Raw genomic sequence first — 23,526 nt, forward strand, 5'->3', positions numbered from 1 at the left:
TGCAGAAATCATCCTACCCTTAGATGTTCTCTGCGGTAAACTACTGTAGCCTACAGTCTTGTCCTTGTAGGAAGCGTAGTGTCTTTCCAACCCACTTTAGATTAACTTCCAACAAAATTACATCTCACTGCAACGATGCGCCATCTAGTGGACAAACGACTACGTGACGCCAATACTGGAAATGCAGCCAAATTTTTATTATGATGAATATTTGGTTTTCCTTTAATCCTACTGAATTTGTAATTATGTATCGGCCGTTCTAATTGCCGATACTGATGGTATACGTGCCTGTGTGTGTGTGTGCGTGTGTCCACCACCATCTACAGGCCAATGAGTGTACAGTCACTAAATATACACATAACTTAATTATTTAGACCCCCCCCCCCCCATGGATGAAATTCTACGAAACTTGGCATACCACCAGAGAATGTCAGGTTAATCATACACATAAAATTTGGTGCAGTTCTGAACGTCTTTACTGAAGAGAGGGGCGATTAAAGCAGAATGATATTGCATTTTAATTTTTTACTGGTGGGGTGCAAATCACAAATGAGTGATTATGGGCTAGGTTGATGTGGGCCCTTGAGACCAACATACCATAAAAAATTTGTCATCCTCGGTGCCACGGTTCAGGTAGTTATTTAGGAAAAACTGCATTTTTTGGGTTTCGGGGGGCCCAGCGCGGAGGGGGAGTGGCCCCTGGGGACCAAACGAAATTTTTCCGTAAAAGTCTAGTGGGGCTACATACCCACCAAATTTCATGTGCCCGGGTGTTTCGGTGCCCCGGGTATCGTTGACCAAAATTTCAGGAAGTAGATGACGGGGGAAAAAAAAAAAGAAAAAAAAAATTGACAATCCCTGTATTTTAAGGAAGAACATTTATTTATTTATGATATATTATTCATTCACAAAGAAAATTGGTGTCCTTAAAGGTTTGATATTTCCTCTTTTTATTACTTAACACATTAAGATCACCTTCCAAAAGATGATTTTATATTCCTCTCTTTAGTCAACTTTAGCAAAGGTGCCAATAATTCTGTATGTCAGAAAACCCCCACAGCTAAGCTGGACTAGCTGGTTAAAGGTGTTTCTGTGAAGTTCACTATGGAAATTGATTTCTCTGTGACGCTACAAGCGAAGGTCAGCGTGAAGGTCATGTGAAGGTCAACGTTTGCAGAGCAAGCAGCAGCGTAAGAGCCAGAGGAAGAGCGGACACAAATCTGGCCTGTGCCGACGAGCCAGAGGTGGTCTGCGCAGCGGTTGTAGGAGTCGCTGTTGTCGTAGTTGAAGAAGTAACTAGTTCAGAGGAAAAGTGGTGTTGAAATCAAAACAACAGTAAGTACAACTCATTTAAATATAAATTAATAATAGGCCTATATCAGTTGAAAAAAATCAGTTAAATGTCAATAAAAAAATATCAGTTTAGATGAATTTGTTAACTTCAACTTTTATAATGTGTCAAAACTTACTTGCACTCATGCTGCCTGCCACTATGTCCAGGGTAGTTGAGTTGGCCAAAGCAGATGCCACACTACTGGTAGATGGAACTGAACTTTGTCTGTCAAACACAAGCTCTGAGGAAAACAACAACTGAGCCGCTCCTGAGGTAACACAGACAGCAGAGTAAAGGACATGAACTCAGAACCCAACTTATCTGCAGTGTAGCCCACTCATACTCACGCAAAACTCTTGATCCTGGTACTTTTGAATGTGCTTGGGTATTGTGCTTGGTAAATCGCAGGGGCAGCTGTAGAGGCCAGAGGGGCAGCTGTAGAGGCTGCAGGGGCAGCTGTCGTAGCCACAGGGGCAGCTGTAGTAGCCACAGGGGCAGCTGTAGAAGCCACAGGGGCAGCTGTAGAGGCCAGAGGGGCAGCTGTAGAGGCCAGAGGGGCAGCTGTCGTAGCCACAGGGGCAGCTGTAGAGGCCACAGGGGCAGCTGTAGAGGACACAGGGGCAGCTGTAGAGGTGGCAGGGGCAGCTGTAGTGGACACAGGGGCAGCTGTAGTAGCCACAGGGGCAGCTGTAGAGGCGGCGGGGGCAGCTGTAGAGGCCGCGGGGGCAGCTGTAGTAGCCACAGGAGCAGCTGTAGAGGCGGCAGGGGCAGCTGTAGAGGCGGCGGGGGCAGCTGTAGAGGCCACAGGGGCAGCTGTAGTAGCCGGCAGGGGCAGCTGTAGAGGCGGCAGGGGCAGCTGTAGAGGCAGCAGGGTCAGCTGTAGAGGCGGAGGGGGCAGCTGTAGAGGCCACAGGGGCAGCTGTAGTAGCCGGCAGGGGCAGCTGTAGAGGCGGCAGGGGCAGCTGTAGAGGCGGCGGGGGCAGCTGTAGGGCCAGTGGTTGTAACAGCAGCAGTCACTGTAGAAGTAAGGGTGAAGAAAGTAATATATAATTTACAATGAATTGAACAATAAAAATGTTAGGTTACACTTTACTTGACAGTATCGACATAAGAGTGACATGACATGACATGACTATACTCTCATTCAGGCGTAATAATCCAGTCACTAACCAATTTTTCTGCTGCAGCTCAAACTTGTTGCTGGAAGTTATCCTATGGAGACTACTAGTATAAGTATATAGTATAGTATATATACTCTTTTGATCCTGTGAGGGAAATTTGGTCTTTGCATTTATCCCAATCTGTGAATTAGTAATACACACTCAGCACACAGTGAACTGAAGCACACACTAATCGCGATACATTGAGATGCCTACAGCGGAGCAGTGAGCGGTTAGGTGCCTTGCTCAAGGGCACTTCAGCCGTTCCTACTGGTCGGGGTTCGAACCGGCAACCCTCTGGTTACAAGTAAGAAGCGCTAACCAGTGCCACTGCTGCCTGGCAGGTGCTGCGTGATATCATTGTGCTGCTGCGTCCATGAGAGTACGCCGCAATTAGAGTATAGTTCCATGTCAAATCAGCCTAGAAAATCGCCATGTTTCATTTTCCATTGGTCTTAATTCACTTTCTAACTTGAGAAGAGACAAGTTTTAAATACGAAAATTACCGGAAATCTTAGTCACTTTTAAGCGTAATGCTAGCGGGCAAGATGCTATTGGTCTAATCTGATTCAGTGATCTATGCTAGGCTGCAGCTAAAAGTGGTATTGCCAGACTCGGCTGGATGAACTGGAGAAAGGTAAAAATCAATTGTTTAACTCGAGGGGAGGTGGAAAATGAGCGTATTTCCCCAAATGGTGGCATATCTCTTTAAACTAATAAGACCATCTTAAAACGTATTTTTTATACTTTATACTTAAGACACTACCAAGAGTGGAGTTTTTGCTTTTGGTCATCCTTGTAAGGTTCTGGGTGATATTGATTAGGGTTTGCATGCCTTTCAGGTAGCTACCACTTTAAGACCAAACCTACTGCATAGCAAGGAAAAGAGTTGGATCAATAAATAATAACTCTGCCTAGTAACAAATCTTGTAATGCACAGATAATGCAGGCCAGAATATTGTTCTGCTGTGAAATGTGAAGGCTTCTTTGCTCCTTGACTTACCTATCAAAGGAAGGAAGACCAGGAAAGGAACCATCTTCATCTTGCCTCATGCTTCCCTTGAAGTAAATGACAGTTACAAATATTTTGTATTTGGATTAAAAGTGGTATTTGGAGTTTTTTAACCATCCAAAGCAATGACCTAGAAATAAACACAGAATGTGTAGAATTTAAATAGATTATTTTTGCCTTCATTGCTGTATTTAAAGTGTCCTTTAAAGTCAGACCATGTCCAAGACACGTGTATAAGTTATAGACTTTTTTTGCGTTTTGTAACATCATGTTCCTTTCATGTTACAAAAAACGCTACACAATTTCTAATTTCACAACTGATTGTTGCTTTATTGCGCCCTGCAACGTGTCATTAGCAAATAATGGTAGCACTTAGCCTGGTTTCACCAAACTCACAACTTAATCACAATTGGGAAATATTTCCAACCCTAGCATCATAACTGGCGTAGACTTTGTGGTAACTTTTATATCATGGGTCCAACATGCCCAATTTCATTAATCAGGGATAAATGCATTTAGAGGAGACAGACTATCTCAGTGAGATACAAATGAGTGGAGATAGGCAGGCGGGGCCAGGCTAAACAGCACCTGCATGATTTCCACAGCGCGGTGGGAAACCAGTTTGCTCTGGTATGCTCTGATGCAAAGACTTCACCTGGCAGCATCCACAACCAGTTCATTCAGCAGCAACCTGACAGTAACATTCTCACATGCCACATGTCAAGATAGTCATCAACCTAATCTACCTCAGGATCAGGAAGGAAACTCCCAGACGGAACCACTTTTAAGTGTGACTGCCTGTGATGAGTAGTTCCTGACTGGTTGTGGGGTGGTCCTGATTGTGGCGAGTAGTTCCTGACGTCTTACAGTCATTCAATCATGCTGAAATATAGCATAAGCATGGTGGTTCAACTTAGCTGGTCTGGTGAAGCAGCAGTAACATAACCGACTTAGGATCTGTCAGGGTGCGATTCCTGTCTTTGCAATTCTATGTCACTTTGGATTAAAGCCCCTGTTAAAATCCAGTTAACTTGAATGAGACCTCCCATGTGTAATCCTTGAGAGGTTTTATGTTTTATTGCTACTATTGTTTTGTTCACCCATCCACAGATTTCACAATATTAACACTATTCAGTGATCCACGGGTCATCCAACAGGTAGAACATAGGAGAATCAAAATTATGTTTTCTAACCCAAAGTAAGGGCATGGAGCACCATTTTCAAGTAAATGGTTCTTTGACTTTAAAATAGAATAATACCAAATCCCTTACCCCACAATATTTTGATTATTTTCACCAAGTACAGCAATGATCCTTAAAGGGATATTCCACCATTTGGGGAAATACACTTGTTTTCAGATTATCAGATTAGACCTTTAGTTTATAAGAGAGATGCTAACGGTCTAATCTGATTCAATGAGCTGGAGCTAAACGTGCTACTGTCAGACTCCGAGAACGGCTGGATGAACTGGGGAAAGGTAAAACTCAATGTTTTCCAGATGTCTACTTAAGTAAAAGTACTGAAGTACTTGTTTTTAAAAGTACTTGAGTATCAAGAGTACAAGAGTAGCCTACATTTTCTAAATATTGCATTACTACTGCCACAGTGCTTACATTTATGTACAGAAACGTCCTACATGGAGTTATGAAAAATGTTAATGTTAATACCTTGGAGAATGTAAAAGGAATTCAAAGTAAAATCAAGTAATTTTCATCTTTTTACCATGTTGCCAGGGATGGGCAGTATTTATAATACATGTATATAAAATATGTATTTCAAATACAAACTAGAATGTAATGCCAGAGGAATTACAATAGTGGATGGAAATATGCTGGCTTAGTGTTGGTGGGGAAATTCCTTGAAAAAAAAAAACATTAAATCACTTAATCTTTGAGTTCATACAAACCCTCATACCAAAATACCTTGTGTGTCAAGGCGTTCTTGAGATATAACACTCAAGGTGTTTTTGACCTTGACCTTTGACCTTTGACCTCCAACATCAACTCACTTCATCTTTGAGTCCATACAAACACTTGTACCAAATATGAAGCATATGCGTCAAACCGTTCTGGAGATATTACGCTCAAAGCATGAGATATGGCTGTGACTTTTATTTTGACACACGGGAAACACTTAAACAGGATGTGTAGTTTTAGGGAGCACCAGATTGTATGCATTAGAAGCTGACAGTTGAATTCACAGGTGACACCTGTGCCAGTGTTCTAATTAGCCCGGGAACTACTCTGGGCATAGACTGTATATATAGAACTTGGAGGTTTCTAAGTGCACTGGCAGTGTTCACTGGCAAATAATGCAGGAATCACAAGTGATCAGGATTTTTAGAGGAACTAAACCCCCTCTGAGTAGGAACGCGGCCAAGGCTTTCTGGAGTCAGGTATCAGCGCAGCGAACTGGCAAACAATCTGACGGGTCCACCATGAGAAATTTGACTGGCATATGCCAGCGTTCGGGGGGGTAAGAAACCTTCCCTGCAATTCAGAGCACCGAGGGAAAGGGAGTTCAAAAGGAAGGTGTTTAAGAATGCCTTTAAAAAAAGCATGAAGCATTACAAAAAAAAACCTTCTCCCTCGTCTGGTTCTGTGTTGTTCTACTCAAATGCAGAACATCTTCTGCAAAGATCTTCATCAGTCATAACAGTTGATAAGGGAAGAATGGAAAGCTTATGAAATTAAAATATGTGAAATAAGTAAAAGACTCAGTTCAAGAGTTCAGTAACACTTTACTTGACGGGTGAGTTCATAACACATTCATAGCAGCTGTCATAAACTGCACATAAAGCATTCATGACTGTTTCATGGGACATGACTCAACATTCATACCAAACCTTTCATGAATGTGGAAGACAGAACAACAAAAATGTGTCAAAATAAAAGTCCAACAATTGCAAAGCAGCATTGCCATTTTTGTTCCAAACCTCTTACCTGATCACGTCACATCTGAGTCAATGGGCTACTCCAGTGCCAAAAAGACAGAACATGGTCAAGCAAATAATTTTTGTTTCATAAAAATGTATTTGTTTTATGATACCTTTGCAGATGATTTCTCATCTTTTGCTACTGGGAATGTCCAACCGTTCCAGGTTTCACAAATACGGGTCAGCTGAATGTAAGCTAGTTTACCTCCCAGTGTTAAATTCAGTGATTATGAATACTTCACAACTTGTATAGTAAAGTGACATTCGATGTAGACTTCATAAGATATTCATGAAATATTTACAAAGGCTGGAGAGAAAAACGGCAATGCTGCTTTTGCTGTTGGACTTTTATTTTGACAAGTTGTCATCGTTCTGTCTTCCACATTCATAAAAGGTTTGGTATGAATGTTGAGTCATGTCTCATGAAACAGTCATGAATGCTTTATGTGCAGTTTATGACAGCTGCTATGAATGTGTTATGAACTCACCCATCAAGTAAAGTGTTACCAAGAGTTCAACAAAAAAAGAGGGAATAAATTAGCCTGGGTATCCCACACACATCTCTGAGCACATAGAGGTCCATCCGTCAAACCATCACACAACTCACTTATGACTCAGAAGTGTGACTCACTTCTTGACTAGCAAGATGGCGGCAAGCAGAAAAAACAAGTGAATGTGTTAATACAGCAAGTTTGGGTCTTCATGAGATTTGTGTGTAATCTTTCTTTTTTGCTTTAGAATTTAGTTAAGCATCATTCTGAAGCTAATGTGCCACTGGGACTCCTGGTTATGCTATAGCCCATTCTTTCCTTTAAAACGAGAACACAGCATGTGTTTTATGTCGACAGGCTATTATGGCAGTAATCGCACTGAAAAAAAAAACAGTTGACAATGGATTTATTTACATTTACAGATTATTGATCATTAACAGAGATTACAATATCTGTGTTTCAGAATATCTATAGCCAATTGTTTCAAAATTATGTATCAGTATCTTTACAGGACAATAGCATATTAGCCTAAAAAAAACATTGTAAACGTAAACATAGATGCCGCACTGAAAAACAGGATAACACAATTCAATGGAAAACATTTTAACCTGTGTGTCATATACTGCTTAAAAACAGTTGTCTTTGTAATCGTTTTAGCTAACTTTGCAGCTCTCTAGAAAAGTTTTTTGTTTTGTATTTGTCTATAACTTGACTTAGGGGCGAGTCATTTTAGTTCAAACATTCCAAAATGATATTCCAGAATTTGAAATAAATAAGAAGGAAAGAAATAACTCACTTGGTTACTCACTCATAATACAACTTTGTACCTGAAGAGTTGCCGTTTCAAATATATGCAAGTCAATGGAAGTCTGGTGGTGGATGTAATGGCTTGTTCAGGACAAATACCACATTACCCATATTTTAAAATATAGAGGAATATAAAATCATCTTTTGGAAATTGATCTTAATGCCTTAAGTAAAAAATGAGGAAATATCCAACCTTTAAGGACACCAATTTTCTTTGTGAATGAATAATTTAATATCATAAATAAATAAATAAATCTTCCTCCTTAAAACCCCTGGTCATGAGTATTGGCACCCCTATGTTACATTTCCATAGAGGCAGGCAGATTTTTATTTTTCAAAAGGCCAGTTATTTCATGGATCCAAGATGCATCCTGATAAAGTTCCTTTGGCCTTTGGAATTAAAATAGCCCCACATAATCACATACCCTCCACCATACCTAAGGATTGGCATGGTTTTATTTCAGTTAGCCTATTAGCTGTTTTTATTTGCATTGAGCTCAATGAGCATAACATTAAAACCATGCCAATCTAGGTATGGTGAAGGGCTTATGACCCCTGTAATTTAACAAAGAACATTTATTTATTTATGATAAATTATTCATTCACAAAGAAAATTGGTGTCCTTAAAGGTTGGATATTTCCTCATTTTTTTTACTTAAGGCAACTTCCAAAAGATGATTTTATATTCCTCTTTTTAGTAAACTTTAGCAGAGGTGCCAATAATTCTGGAAGGTACTGTATGTCAGAAAACCCCCACAGCTACTGTAAGCTGGACTAGCTGGTTAAAGGTGTTTCTGTGAAGTTCACTATGGAAATTGATTTCTCTGTGACGCTACAAGCGAAGGTCAGCGTGAAGGTCATGTGAAGGTCAACGTTTGCAGAGCAAGCAGCAGCGTAAGAGCCAGAGGAAGAGCGGACACAAATCTGGCCTGTGCCGACGAGCCAGAGGTGGTCTGCGCAGCGGTTGTAGGAGTTGAAGAAGTAACTAGTTCAGAGGAAAAGTGGTGTTGAAATCAAAACAACAGTAAGTACAACTCATTTAAATATAAATTAATAATAGGACTATATCAGTTGAAAATATCAGTTAAATATCAATAAAAAATATCAGTTTAGATGAATTTGTTAACTTCAACTTTTATAATGTGTCAAAACTTACTTGCATTGATGCTGCCTGCCACTATGTCCAGGGTAGTTGAGTTGGCCAAAGCAGATGCCACACTACTGGTAGATGGAACTGAACTTTGTCTGTCAAACACAAGCTCTGAGGAAACAACAACTGAGCCGCTCCTGAGGAAACACAGACAGCAGAGTAAAGGACATGAACTCAGAACCCAACTTATCTGCAGTGTAGCCCACTCATACTCACGCAAAACTCTTGATCCTGGTACTTTTGAATGTGCTTGGGTATTGTGCTTTGTAAATCGCATCCAACTGTAATTACATATGAGAGGACATATTGAGATATCAGTAAAAGCATACATTTTGGTTATATAAGTACTTAAATGGTCAAAACACAAATCTTGGCTATTGTAACAGATGGGGATCTTACTTTAGTCACCACTTCTGACTCAAGTGTTTTGTATGCATCTGAAGATGAATTGAGAAGATTAGAAGTGAACGTTCGATTGAGACTAAAAGACAGACTCATGATGCCTTCTTCTCCAGCAGGGGCAGCTGTAGAGGCCACAGGGGCAGCTGTAGAGGCCGCAAGGGCAGCTGTAGAGACGGCAGGGGCAGCTGTGGCAGCCACAGGGGCAGCTGTAGAGGCCAGAGGGGCAGCTGTAGAGGCGGCAGGGGCAGCTGTAGAGGCCGCAGGGGCAGCTGTAGAGACGGCAGGGGCAGCTGTGGCAGCCACAGGGGCAGCTGTAGAGGCCAGAGGGGCAGCTGTAGAGGCGGCAGGGGCAGCTGTAGTAGCCACAGGGGCAGCTGTAGAGGCCACAGGGGCAGCTGTAGAGGCGGCAGGGGCAGCTGTGGTAGCCACAGGGGCAGCTGTAGTAGCCACAGGGGCAGCTGTAGAGGCGGCAGGGGCAGCTGTAGAGGCGGCAGGGGCAGCTGTAGAGGCAGCAGGGGCAGCTGTGGTAGCCACAGGGGCAGCTGTAGAGGCGGCAGGGGCAGCTGTGGTAGCCACAGGGGCAGCTGTCGTAGCCACAGGGGCAGCTGTAGAGGCCGCAGGGGCAGCTGTAGAGGCTGCAGGGGCAGCTGTGGTAGCCACAGGGGCAGCTGTAGAGGCGGCAGGGGCAGCTGTAGAGGTCGCAGGGGCAGCTGTAGTAGCCACAGGGGCAGCTGTAGAGGCGGCAGGGGCAGCTGTGGTAGCCACAGGGGCAGCTGTCGTAGCCACAGGGGCAGCTGTAGAGGCCGCGGGAGCAGCTGTAGAGGCCGCAGGGGCAGCTGTAGAGGCCGCAGGGGCAGCTGTAGAGGCGGCAGGGGCAGCTGTAGAGGCGGCAGGGGCAGCTGTAGAGGCCGCAGGGGCAGCTGTAGAGGCGGCAGGGGCAGCTGTAGAGGCAGCAGGGGCAGCTGTAGTAGCCACAGGGGCAGCTGTAGAGGCGGCGGGGGCAGCTGTAGAGGCGGCGGGGGCAGCTGTAGAGGCCGCAGGGGCAGCTGTAGAGGCGGCAGGGGCAGCTGTAGAGGCGGCAGGTGCAGCTGTAGAGGCCACAGGGGCAGCTGTAGTAGCCACAGGGGCAGCTGTAGAGGCGGCAGGGGCAGCTGTAGAGGCCACAGGGGCAGCTGTAGAGGCCACAGGGGCAGCTGTAGAGGCCACAGGGGCAGCTGTAGAGGCCGCAGGAGCAGCTGTAGAGGCGGCGGGGGCAGCTGTAGAGGCCACAGGGGCAGCTGTCGTAGCCACAGGGGCAGCTGTAGAGGCGGCGGGGGCAGCTGTAGAGACCACAGGGGCAGCTGTAGAGGCGGTGGGGGCAGCTGTAGAGGCAGCAGGGTCAGCTGTAGAGGCAGCAGGGTCAGCTGTAGAGGCGGCGGGGGCAGCTGTAGAGAAGAGTGACATGACATGACATGACTATACTCTCATTCAGGCGTAATAATTCAGTCACTAACCAATTTGTCTGCTGCAGCTCAAACTTGTTGCTGGAAGTTATAGCCTATGGAGACTACTAGTATAAGTATATAGTATAGTATATATACTCTTTTGATCCTGTGAGAGAAATTTGGTCTTTGCATTTATCCCAATCTGTGAATTAGTAATACACACTCAGCATACAGTGAACTCACAGTGAAGTGAAGCACACACTAATCGCGATACATTGAGATGCCTACAGCGGAGCAGTGAGCGGTTAGGTGCCTTGCTCAAGGGCACTTCAGCCGTTCCTACTGGTCAGGGTTCGAACCGGCAACCCTCTGGTTACAAGTAAGAAGCACTAACCAGTAGGCCACGGCTGCCCCCGTGCACCCAGCAGGTGCTGCATGATATTCTGCTGCTGCGCCCTTGGTACGTTTACAACATTCCTTGATTATACGCCGGAATGAGAGTATAGTTACATGTCAGATCAGCCTAGAAAATCACCCTGTTTCATTTTCCATTAGTCTTATTACACTTTCTAACTTGAGAAGAGACACGTTTTAAATAGGAAAATTACCGGAAATCTTAGTCACTTTTAAGTGTGAATCTAGTGGGCGAGATGCTATTGGTCTAATCTGATTCAATGATGGAGCTAAAAGTGGTATTGCCAGACTCGGCTGAATGATCTGGAGAAAGGTACAAATCAATTGTTTAACTCGATTTAAACAATTGTTTAAATCTTAAAACTTATTTTATATACCGGAAATCTTAGTCACTTTTAAGCGTAATGCTAGCGGGCAAGATGCTATTGGTCTAATCTGATTCAGTGATCTATGCTAGGCTGCAGCTAAAAGTGGTATTGCCAGACTCGGCTGGATGAACTGGAGAAAGGTAAAAATCAATTGTTTAACTCGAGGGGAGGTGGAAAATGAGCGTATTTCCCCAAATGGTGGCATATCTCTTTAAACTAATAAGACCATCTTAAAACGTATTTTTTATACTTTATACTAAAGACACTACCAACTGTGGAGTTTTTGCTTTTGGTCATCCTTGTAAGGTTCTGGGTGATATTAATTACGGTTTGCATGCCTTTCAGGTAGCTACCACTTTAAGACCAAACCTACTGCATAGAAAGGAAAAGAGTTGGATCAATAAATAATAACTCTGCCTAGTAGCAAATCTTGTAATGCACTTGCAAAAATAATGCAGGCCAGAATATTGATCTGCTGTGAAATGTAAAGGCTTCTTTGCTCCTCGACTTACCTATCAAAGAAAGGAAGACCAGGAAAGGAACCATCTTCATCTTGCCTCCTGCTTCCCTTGAATGTGTAGAATTTAAATAGATTATTTTCCCTTCATTGCTGTATTTAAAGTGTCCTTTCAAGTCAGACCATGTCCAAAACACGTGTATAAGTTATAGCCTTTTTTTGCGTTTTGTAACATCATGTTCCTTTGATGTTACAAAAAACGCTACACAATTTCTAATTTCACAACTGATTGTTGTTTTATTGCGCCCTGCAACGTGTCGTTAAATGAGCAAATATTGGTATCAGCATCCTTGCCTGGTTTCACCAGACTCACAACTTCATTTGATAGTCTGGGTACTCACAATTGGGAAATATTTTCAACCCTAGCATCATAACTGGCGTAGACTTTGTGGTAACTTTGATATCATGGGTCCAACATGCCCAATTTCATTAATCAGGGATAAATGCATTTAGAGGAGACAGACTATCTCAGTGAGATACAAATGAGTGGAGATAGGCAGGCGGGGCCAGGCTAAACAGCACCTGTATGATTTCCACAGCGAGGTGGGAAACCAGTTTGCTCTGGTATGCTCTGATGCAAAGACTTCACCTGGCAGCATTCACAACCAGTTCATTCAGCAGCAACCTGACAGTAACATTCTCACATGCCACATGTCAAGATAGTCATCAACCTAATCCAAGGGCGTAGGTTTGGTCTCAGCTTTGGTGGGGACATCCAATCCCCATAGTTATATAGTATTTTATTTATGTTACTGAGTATGGAAATGCACCATAGTTTAGGATTGAATATGTCTATTAATTTATGCGACTCTAAATTATATTTGTATTTCTTTATTAATGCTTAACTGTAATTGGAATTCTTTTACTGTAAGATACCAGTGCCTTAATGGCGATTTCCTTTGTTATTTCAGACTGTTGGCAATACAGAATATCACAATACAGAAGTGAATCTACTCCATCTCATTATATTGTACAGCAATGCTGCTGACAATTTGACATAGGCTAATAATTAGAACCTCACATGAAGCCCTGATGCTGTTTCCTCAACCTGCCATCCATCTGTAGTGGTTTGATGCTGTCTTTCCTGCATACAAAGTGGTTCATTCATTTTGTAGCCTATCCTTTGGCTAGCGAGTTTAACCCTCCTACCATATTGTATATGATAGCCTAGTGTTATTTGTATATTATTCATCAAATAATGATTCATTATATTTGAATAGCCAACTGTGTTAACTTATTCACATTGCCAACACGTTTTTACAGCATGTGTCATAACAATGCAATGACAGTCCTTCAAACGAATTTGGGTCTCCCTTTTATTTCTCTGCATTGTGTAGGCTACACTCAGAAATACATAACATAAACAGAATAGAAACGAAAAATGTCCAGATCCAATGTTTATTGTGACTTCCAAGATTCTAACTTAAGGTAGGCTAATTAACATTCAGTGACTTGGTAATAGCATATATAGTGATAGCGCGACTTCTATGCGACCGTGCTGCACACCCCTAATCAATACTCCTGACCTTGGTTGAAAGATTACAGAAGCTAGGTTTATCTTTAACAATATCCTGGGTAACATATGTTATCACCAGTTAATACTAGTTTTCCATATAATAGAATCTGCATAATTTGAAAGCCTGGTCACTACCACTGCTTGCTTGTGTGGCTAGTTATTTTGCTTACTTACAAAGCTTTTTCATAAAGCAGAGTGTATGTCCCCTTTCTTCTTCGTGGGTGCATAGCTGATCTACAAACCAAAAAAGGGGTTTGTATGTATGCTGAAGGGAAAAGGGAATATCAAAATGTTTCACTCTGGCCTTTTATGGGGTAGGCCTATGTATTGACAGACAGCCCTGGTAACTTATCGTTGTCGTTGACACACCCGTTCGCTTGACTACCAGTGCAAGAATAAAGCAAAGTGTGTCAGATAACCCTTCCCCCTCCCCCTCGGTTTTTCAGCCAATCAAATGACGACGTTTCTTGTACTGTCGTGCTGGCTGTCGGAATGATCAGCAATGAATCATCAATTTGATCATGTCAAATGAGTTCGCTAAAATATTGGTGGGGACAATTTTGTCATCTTAAAATATTGGTTAGGACTAGTCATGAGCGTCCCACCCTAAATCTACGCCCATGACCTAATCTACCTCAGGATTAGGAAGGAAACTCCCAGACTGAACCACTTTTAAGTGTGACTGCCTGTGATGAGTAGTTTCTGACTGTGGTTGTGGGGTGGTCCTGATTGTGGGGAGTAGTTCCTGACGTCTTACAGTCATTCAGTCATGCCGAAATATAGCATAAGCATGGTGGTTCAACTTAGACTAGCTGGTCTGGTGAAGCAGTAGTAACATAACCGACTTCAGGGTGCGATTCCTGTCTTTGCAATTCTATGTCACTTTGGATTAAAGCCCCTGTTAAAATCCAGTTAACTTAAATGAAACCTCCCATGTGTAATCCTTGAGAGGTTTTGTGTTTTATTGCTACTATTGTTTTGTTCACCAATCCACAGATTTCACAATATTAGCACTATTCAGTGATCCACGGGTCATCCAACAGGTAGAACATATGGTAGGAGAATCAAAATTATGTTTTCTAACCCAAAGTAAGGGCATGGAGCACCATATTCAAGTAAATGGTTCTTTGACTTTAAAATAGAATAATACCAAATCCCTCACCCCACAATATTTTGATTATTTTCACCAAGTACAGCAATGAGCCTTAAAGGGAAATACACTCGTTTTCAGATTATCAGATTAGACAGTTTATAGGAGAGATGCTAACGGTCTAATCTGATTCAATGAGCTAGAGCTAAAAGTGCTACTGTCAGACTCCGAGAACAGCTGGATGAACTGGGGAAAGGTAAAACTCAATTGTTTAACTCAAGGGGAGGTGGAAACTGAGTGTATTTCCCCAAATGGTGGAATATCCCTTTAAGAGCCTTGTCATAAACATTTCACTTCATGGATTATTACAAACCAGCCGCTTGTTATCCCTGTCAGTACAGAGCTTTGCCATTTCTTCCAATATGATAATTATTGCATGATGATGTATAAAATACAAACAATTACACTCATTCTACACTCATCACATATCTGTCAAAGGCATACACTTTTCATTGTGCTATACATTCACATATCACATCATTCTATCACATATCTGCTGAAGTCAAGTACGTATCTCTCTTTCATTGCTCTATTGGTCAGCTCTTTTTGTCTTAAGTTGTGAAACCAGACAAGCATTGAAACATGGCATTAGATGCCCTGAGCTCACATTTATTCATCCCTTGGCTCTCTGATGCCTCAGATAAAGCATTAATTCAGAGCACAAGGGCAATTATATCAAATACAAAACACGTCAGAATATAATATCCTGGCGATAAAAATGTATATAAAGTTGTTCCGTTCGCCTTACCTGTTAATTGTCCTTTTCCAGATGTTTGTGTGACCAAAAGGACTGGAGGTTTCTAAGTGCACTGGCAGTGTTCACTGGCAAATGATGCAGGAATCACAAGTGATCAGGATTTTTAGGGAGGGGAGGAGAGAACTACTTAAAACTTGAGGGACTTGTTCTGGTAATGGCAGCGGCCGAGGGGCATGTAGAGCACTGATTTAAAAGAAGATTCTAGCCTGTGTCGAATTCGAATTTTGTGTCAGGTTCAACTGGGTTTTCCCAGGTCATGGAAGAATGTGGACAATTTCAAAAATAAATGCTAAAGGTGTTAAACATCCATGCTTGGGTTTCACAATCAGGGTGCTTTGTTTCACAAGGCCTACAATTATGTGAAGTATTTTCTCTGCTAATTAAGTTTAATCAGGTCAGCTATAATATGTTTTAAAAATAATTAAATAAAAAAAAAACAGAAACTTGTCCTAGCACACCCGTTGTTTTAAATAATTCTGTGTCTTTTTTCCAACATCACAATTGTAAAATATTAGAAAAAGTAAAGTCTGGACCAGTTTTCTGACCACAGTAAAATTAAGTTCATATGATGTGTTGAATGGTTTAGTTTTAAACTGAAAATGAGGATGAAAGGATGAAAATATTTTAGCAATTGTCTGCTTGTCATTAACATACAGTTATCCAACATAGTCATATATTGTGAAGTACACAGACATGCATGTGGATAATGTCAAGACATTACTGATCGAGAAACTACTCATTTAATGTTGTAATATTTTCATTATATAAATTGTACAAATTCAGTGTATGTCACAATGAATGTAGATAAAATTGTGCAGTCATCCTCCAAGATAAACTGTGAGGAGAGGAGACCATAACGTCTAACTTGCTAATTGTAACTGCATTCAATTGGTTTTCTTAAAACAAAGTCTACATTAGTTGTCTGTAAATCTGGAAGAAATCAAGTGATTCTAAGTTCATGGTCTTTGCTTGAAAAACAACAATGTACATTAAAACACTGTACATTAAAACACACACTCAAACACACCCTCACTTACCTCTTTGCTTCTATGCCAGCCCCCACTGGAACCTTTCCCCAATAGAATCTTCCCCTTTCTGACTTGCATGAGCTCAGGTCAGTGAGGCCTGCAGGCCATAAATAGCAAATGGAAGTACAAAATTGGTTATATCCCATAGAACACAAGTTGATGCAAAGGTCTATCACAACATTAAATGATAAGATGTGTGCTACTATGGATTTATAAAGTTATAATGCAGCGGCCATTTTTGACCGGGAACACAAAACTAGTACACATAAAGCAAACACAACAGAGACTTGTTCTGGTAATGGCAGCGGCCGAGGGGCATGTAGAGCACTGATTTAAAAGAAGATTCTAGCCTGTGTCGAATTCGAATTTTGTGTCAGGTTCAACTGGGTTTTCCCAGGTCATGGAAGAATGTGGACAATTTCAAAAATAAATGCTAAAGGTGTTAAACATCCATGCTTGGGTTTCACAATCAGGGTGCTTTGTTTCACAAGGCCTACAATTATGTGAAGTATTTTCTCTGCTAATTAAGTTTAATCAGGTCAGCTATAATATGTTTTAAAAATAATTAAATAAAAAAAAAACAGAAACTTGTCCTAGCACACCCGTTGTTTTAAATAATTCTGTGTCTTTTTTCCAACATCACAATTGTAAAATATTAGAAAAAGTAAAGTCTGGACCAGTTTTCTGACCACAGTAAAATTAAGTTCATATGATGTGTTGAATGGTTTAGTTTTAAACTGAAAATGAGGATGAAAGGATGAAAATATTTTAGCAATTGTCTGCTTGTCATTAACATACAGTTATCCAACATAGTCATATATTGTGAAGTACACAGACATGCATGTGGATAATGTCAAGACATTACTGATCGAGAAACTACTCATTTAATGTTGTAATATTTTCATTATATAAATTGTACAAATTGAGTGTATGTCACAATGAATTTAGATAAAATTGTGCAGTCATCCTCCAAGATAAACTGTGAGGAGAGGAGACCATAACGTCTAACTTGCTAATTGTAACTGCATTCAATTGGTTTTCTTAAAACAAAGTCTACATTAGTTGTCTGTAAATCTGGAAGAAATCAAGTGATTCTAAGTTCATGGTCTTTGCTTGAAAAACAACAATGTACATTAAAACACTGTACATTAAAACACACACTCAAACACACCCTCACTTACCTCTTTGCTTCTATGCCAGCCCCCACTGGAACCTTTCCCCAATAGAATCTTCCCCTTTCTGACTTGCATGAGCTCAGGTCAGTGAGGCCTGCAGGCCATAAATAGCAAATGGAAGTACAAAATTGGTTATATCCCATAGAACACAAGTTGATCAAAGGTCTATCACAACATTAGATGATAAGATGTGTGCTACTATGGATTTATAAAGTTATAATGCAGCGGCCATTTTTGACCGGGAACACAAAACTAGTACACATAAAGCAAACACAACAGAGACTTGTTCTGGTAATGGCAGTGGCTGAGGGGCATGTTGCTTCTGGAGCACTGATTTAAAAGAAGATTCTAGCCTGTTTCGAATTCAAATTTTCTATCAGGTTCATCTGGGTTTTCCCAGGCTATGGAAGAATGTGGACAATGTCAAAAATGAATGCTAAAGTGTGGGTGCTTTGTTTCACAAGGCCTAAAATTATGTGAAGTATTTCCTCTGCTAAATAAGTTTAATCAGGTCAGCTATAATATGTTTTTTTTTTTTTTTTAATTAAAAAACCAGAAACTTGTCCTAGCCTATAGACCTCTCCAGAATAAGTCCCGCCTCCGTAACTTCCGTATCCATCCAACTTCCTGGCGTCGATTGTCTATGGGAAATAACATGGCGTTTCGAAATATCATACCGGTAAAACATCTGTAGGTAGCGAAGTAGAAAAAGCTGGTGGGCAGATTGGCCTACGCACTTCTGCCATCTAGTTTCCACTGGATTTTTTGATTGTCGGTGCCGTTTAAGTAGTATACTATAGACTATACTACTTAAAGCAACACCAAAGAACTTTTCATCTGTCGCACGCACTATTTGTTTATCCAGCACCGGCTTTGCAAATAACAATGTCCACAGACAAGGTAGAATAAGTTGCATGATTTTATGAAAGTACGATGTATTGCGACATCAGATGCAAGTCAAATTTGTAGTTTCTCATGTCTCATTCCATCGAACTACAGATCCGCTACCCGATGCAGCAAACTTACATAGTGCGGTAATAGCCGATAGAGGGCCGCGAAGCGAATGCAGAAAGTGCCGTTCACCCTGTTACGAGTTGATGAACCACTGAAACGATTTTGGAAACATTATTTTAAGGTACAAAAAACTCTTTGGTGTTGCTTTAAACGGCACCGAAAATCAAAAAATCCAGTGGAAACTAAATGGCAGAAGTGTGTAGGCCAATCTGCCCAGCAGCTTTTTCTGTCACCTACAGAGTTTGACAGGTACGATCTTTCAAAACGCCATGTTATTTCCCATAGACATTTGACGACCGAAGGTTGGATGGATACGGAAGTTAGGAGGCGGGACTTATTCTGGAGAGGTCTATGTTTCAAATAACCATTGTGAGAAAGCCTGTGATAGGAGAGACAAAGTGATGACATCATCAAGTATCGACTCCCCCTCCCCCCATTTTACTTTCCCTCGTTTTGCAATCTTTGCAGTCGTCTCTCTAAATCGTGAATAACAATGTACCTATTTCCTGTGTGCGTAAATGCAGAATGTAAGTTACCTACCATACTTTATCATTAGGTCACCGAAATGTTAACTTGTTAACTTGTTGTATTTTGTACGTTTGCATACAATATTAGTTAAAGCCATATCCTGTGTTCTTGTGGCTAGTATGGCTAGTCTAGTTAACTAACATGTTAGCTTACCACTTCATCTACTCAATCATCATCTTCCATGTGTTGAAGTTTCCTAGGAATGTCTGTAAACATTGACATTAACTGTGTTGCATTAATATGCTTAATAACGTAGCAATGGCAAGTTAATCACTTAGTACCTTATGTTCAAGAATTTACTAGCAGTCTGCTCATTCCTTATACACTGGCGCCATCTAGTGGCAATTCGTTCTAACTGGTAATCAGGAATCTCATGCACAACATCAATGGCTATGTTAGTAATCCACGTTTATGACATTTCGGAACCCAACAAAGCACCGACGTGGTGCGTTTGTGAAATGTACATATTTGATGCGTGTGCTAATCTGATTAATCTGATGCATCTGATTGTGATATCCAACAGACATGGAAAAAACACATTCCTTATCTTGCCAATTGGTGGCGCTATGCAAGGCATGTTAATAAGACATATGAATATCATCATGATATCTAATTTTGTGTAAAATTTCTGATCAATCAGTCAAAGCCTTGAACATTTTTGGCACATTTCCTGCTTGGCCAGATGGTGGCACTATGCTAGGCATGTGAATTACACATGTGAATATCATCACAATAATGATATCCAATATTTTGTAAAGTTTCAGATCAATCACTAAAGGCATTGCCAATTTCTGGCACATGTTTCTGCTTGGCCATTGGGTGTCTGGATATCATCATAATCATAATATCTATTAACCTGAGAAGTTTCAGACCATTCATTCCAACATCTTGAAACACCTACAAACTTCGCCAGATTACTCTTCATTGACTTCAGTTCTGCCTTCAACACCATCCAACGCCACCTGATGATCAACAAACTCCACCACCTGCACTTCCCCCCGACCCTCATCCACTGGATCCACAACTTCCTCAGTGACAGACCACAAGCCGTCAAGATAAGTGCAGTTGTAACAGGACAAGGTCCACGCCCCTTGTCTAGGTCAGGAGTGCCATTGCAAGTGGCTCTTGCCATTCGGAGGTGAGCCAATCAGCATATAGTAGTGGCTATATTAACTTCAGCTTTTAATTTGAAAACTGACGTCATAGCTGCATACTGTTTGTCCACCTGACTCCTGCCTTCACCGTGGGATCCCTTGTGCTCTTTTGGCCTCCTGCCCAGTGACATTCCTGGTACAGTAGGTTATCGTGGCATTGCATTCGTTGTAGCTTTCCCTGTATGATGTAGGTTAGTATAGTTAATACAAATTTTGGGGTTTTAGGACTGCTGTCGGTCGCAGAACATGGGCCTCATAACCAACCTGATCGGTACGTAAGTTTAACTGTCTTTAAAATAATATGTAGCTTGCGTGGGTTTTAATTGTATCTTTTCATGTAGCAGAGCTTGGTGGTAACACAAGGAGCGGCAACATCAAGGCTACTTTGGTCCGGGTTTCCGAACGCTGCTGTTTTGTTTTCACCTAAGTTGTGATCATCGATTTTTACATGTTTTGTTTATTGTATGTTCGTATATCTTTTAACTTACACACGGGAGAAGAACTGTACAACGGACGCTCCATCCAGCGTCATGTCTGGTAAAGTGGCCTTGAACGCCCTGCGGATTCAATGCCAATTGAAGCTGTAATTGTGCACTGAATGCCTGTTTCTTATTGTAAATGGACATTAACCAGAAGTCATGCCAACGTGCGAGAAGACATTATTGCTGTCTGAGAAGATGTTCTTCCCATTGTGTATTTTGTGTATTATGATTAGTGGCTCATTCAATGATCTTTCTCTTGCGAGACAGGAGCTGCAGGCCAACTGGGGTGGCGGGCTATCAAGGTGGTGGCGTCCCTTCACTTTTCCTGCTGTGGTGCATCTGAGCATTTGGTTTGACATGTTCACGTGTGGTGTGTCTTAGACCCTCTCTTTTGATATACTCCCCAGCCCCGGGTAAGCTTCAGTCCTGTCCCTGGATTTCCCCAGCTTTCTTCAGCCATTAATCTAACAAGCATATTCTGGTGTATGTGTGTGTGACTGTCTGTGTGTATATGTGTGTCCAGGCCTTGTAGGCCATTTGTCTCAGTGCCGTAGTGGCAAAAGTCTGATTGTCTGGAGAGAACTCCCTCCCTGTATGTTTTTATTATTTGTAAATACAGAGTTTATTTTTGGAACCACGACTCTGGTTATCCTGTGATCACGAACCTGTGTTGCCTGGTTGGGCTTCAGATCACTAATTATAGTCCAATTCATTGAAGATTCTGAGGGGCAGGGCCTCAGATGGCGTAGTCGACAATTTGTAACTAGAGAGCTAACCTACCACTTGCCACATTTGGCGTAGTCGGCAGGATCACATAGCAAAGCCAGAGACGTGTGTTCCAGTGTTTTTCTGTCTTTTGTTTCTTGTCTGTGCTTTGTTTGATTTGGTTTTTGTTAATCTTTTTTTCTCAAGACAAAACAGCAGCTGTTCGTTGGACCAATGAGGAGTCAGGCAAGCTTGTGTTGGGCGCATGGCCAACAAAGGTTGCATCTCTTTTAACCCCCCACCCCCTTGTCTGCAGCATTGACTGCTGCTACTTTTGTTGTGTTGTGTGCAGAACAACCAGGAGCGGCTTCTCCCTTTGGGGACCTTCGGGGCATGGGCTGTGGACCCATTAGCGGGGTCTGGGACGATCCTCACCTGGCCTCTGTGTGTCGCGGGGTTTCGGCCTACTGACCACCCGCGTGTCGTTATGTGTTTTGTGTACAGGTCGACCAGGAGTGGCCTCTCCCTAGGTGGACCTTCGGGGCATGGGCTGTGGACCCGTTAGCGGGGTCTGGGAAGATCCTCTCCTGGCCTCTGTGTGTCGCGGTGTTTCGGCCTACTGACCACTAGGGATCGACCGATATATCGGCCGGCCGATATATCGGGCCGATATTTACGTTTTTTACGTGTATCGGCATCGGCCGATAAGCGGCTGCGTTCGCTGATAGTTTTTCCCCCGCATTATTTACATACAGGCGTCCACAGGCAGCTGTGTGTTGCTGGAGAAGCTGCAATTTACGTGCAGACTGCCCCTCCCCCACAAGTGCTGAAAGCCTGCTCTTCAAGACAACAGTAAAATTTAAACTTTCAAAGCATCTTTTAACTGTTTGACTTAGCTAAATATTGCCATACACTTTGAAGGTGGAAGCAAGTTTGTGGGTCCAAATGGAAAACACGAATGATAGATAGATAGGTACTTTATTTAATGCTTAATGCCTCGTTTATAGAACTGCTTGCCATTGTATTTAGGGAGCTGCAAATAGCTAAGTTGTAGGCTAGGCTAGCGGTAGCTGTTACAAACACTGGTCATTAAGTAATGCCAACGTTGTTCCGTGGTATTTGTGGGAGTTTTATTCAGCGACCACCTGGCTGAATTTTGGACGCGTGTGGTGTGTGTGTGTCTCCCTCCCTGAATGCCTCTTCTATAAAACTGCTTGCCATTGTATTTAGGGAGCTGTAAATAGCTAAGTTGTAGGCTATCCGTATGGTAGCGGTAGCTGTTACGAACACTGGTCAATCATATGATTAAGTAATGCCGACGTTGTTCCGTGATATTTGTGGTAGTTTTATTCAGCGACCACCTGGCTGAGTTTTGGACGCGTGTGGTGGGTGCGTCTCCCTCCCCTTCTCCCTTCGAGCTGGGCGGAGTTGCCATCACAGTGATAAAAGCTTTAATAATGAGAGACGTGTTATATGTAGTTAACTATTAATTCGTGTTAACGTTTACCATGTACCAGACATACCGTGTGTATGCCTTACTTGTTTAGAGCCGTTTGCTAACGTTATCATTATCAATCCAGTTCAATAGTTGTTCGTCAGCTACCAAACAGACGTTTGTGTGTGCATCTGTGAGACACACGCATCACAGCGATATGAGAGTGCTGCGCTACCGGAAGAAAATATTTTAAAACTTTGAGAGATATGTTTTATACCTTTTGACGTTGATGCCGTTTAGAACAGAAACATCTGACACCACGTTATTTTCTTCGGCTGATTTATGTTCTGTGATTGACAAATCTTGCAGCTTTTTTAAAAAAAAATATAGACATAGAAAAAATGAAACCATGCAGTCTTAAATTACAAATCAAGCACTTTATTTCAATAGCTTTTCAGGCTTATTGTTTTCTTAAAGTATTTAAATGTGTTGACAAATGTGTTTGTGATGACCTGAATTATGTCTTATAGTCAGCAAGCAATGCATCATCAAGGCTGTAAGATGTTGAT

At 41.9% G+C, this 23,526-nt stretch overlaps 1 protein-coding gene across 1 annotated transcript; it reads right to left on the minus strand.

Moving 5' to 3' along the window:
- Positions 1-442: 442 nt before the first annotated feature.
- Positions 443-22,660, minus strand: LOC143123525 (uncharacterized). The gene is made up of 11 exons (XM_076284978.1): positions 19,335-22,660; positions 16,474-17,733; positions 12,009-12,064; positions 9,288-10,714; positions 9,105-9,169; positions 8,895-9,025; positions 8,599-8,723; positions 3,497-3,591; positions 1,681-2,349; positions 1,470-1,601; positions 443-1,296 (listed from the first exon to the last, which is right to left on the minus strand). Exons 2-10 carry the CDS (start codon positions 16,608-16,610, stop codon positions 1,562-1,564), a joined length of 2,745 nt encoding a protein of 914 aa, XP_076141093.1. The 5' UTR covers positions 16,611-17,733; positions 19,335-22,660; the 3' UTR covers positions 443-1,296; positions 1,470-1,561.
- Between the last annotated feature and the right edge of the window lie 866 nt (positions 22,661-23,526).

The sequence above is a fragment of the Alosa pseudoharengus genome, unplaced genomic scaffold (genome assembly GCF_046254945.1).
Source record: "Alosa pseudoharengus isolate Yale_2024_CS ecotype anadromous, Long Island Sound unplaced genomic scaffold, YU_APseudo_1.1 YU_APseudo_1.1_scf_14, whole genome shotgun sequence".
NCBI lineage: Eukaryota > Metazoa > Chordata > Actinopteri > Clupeiformes > Clupeidae > Alosa > Alosa pseudoharengus.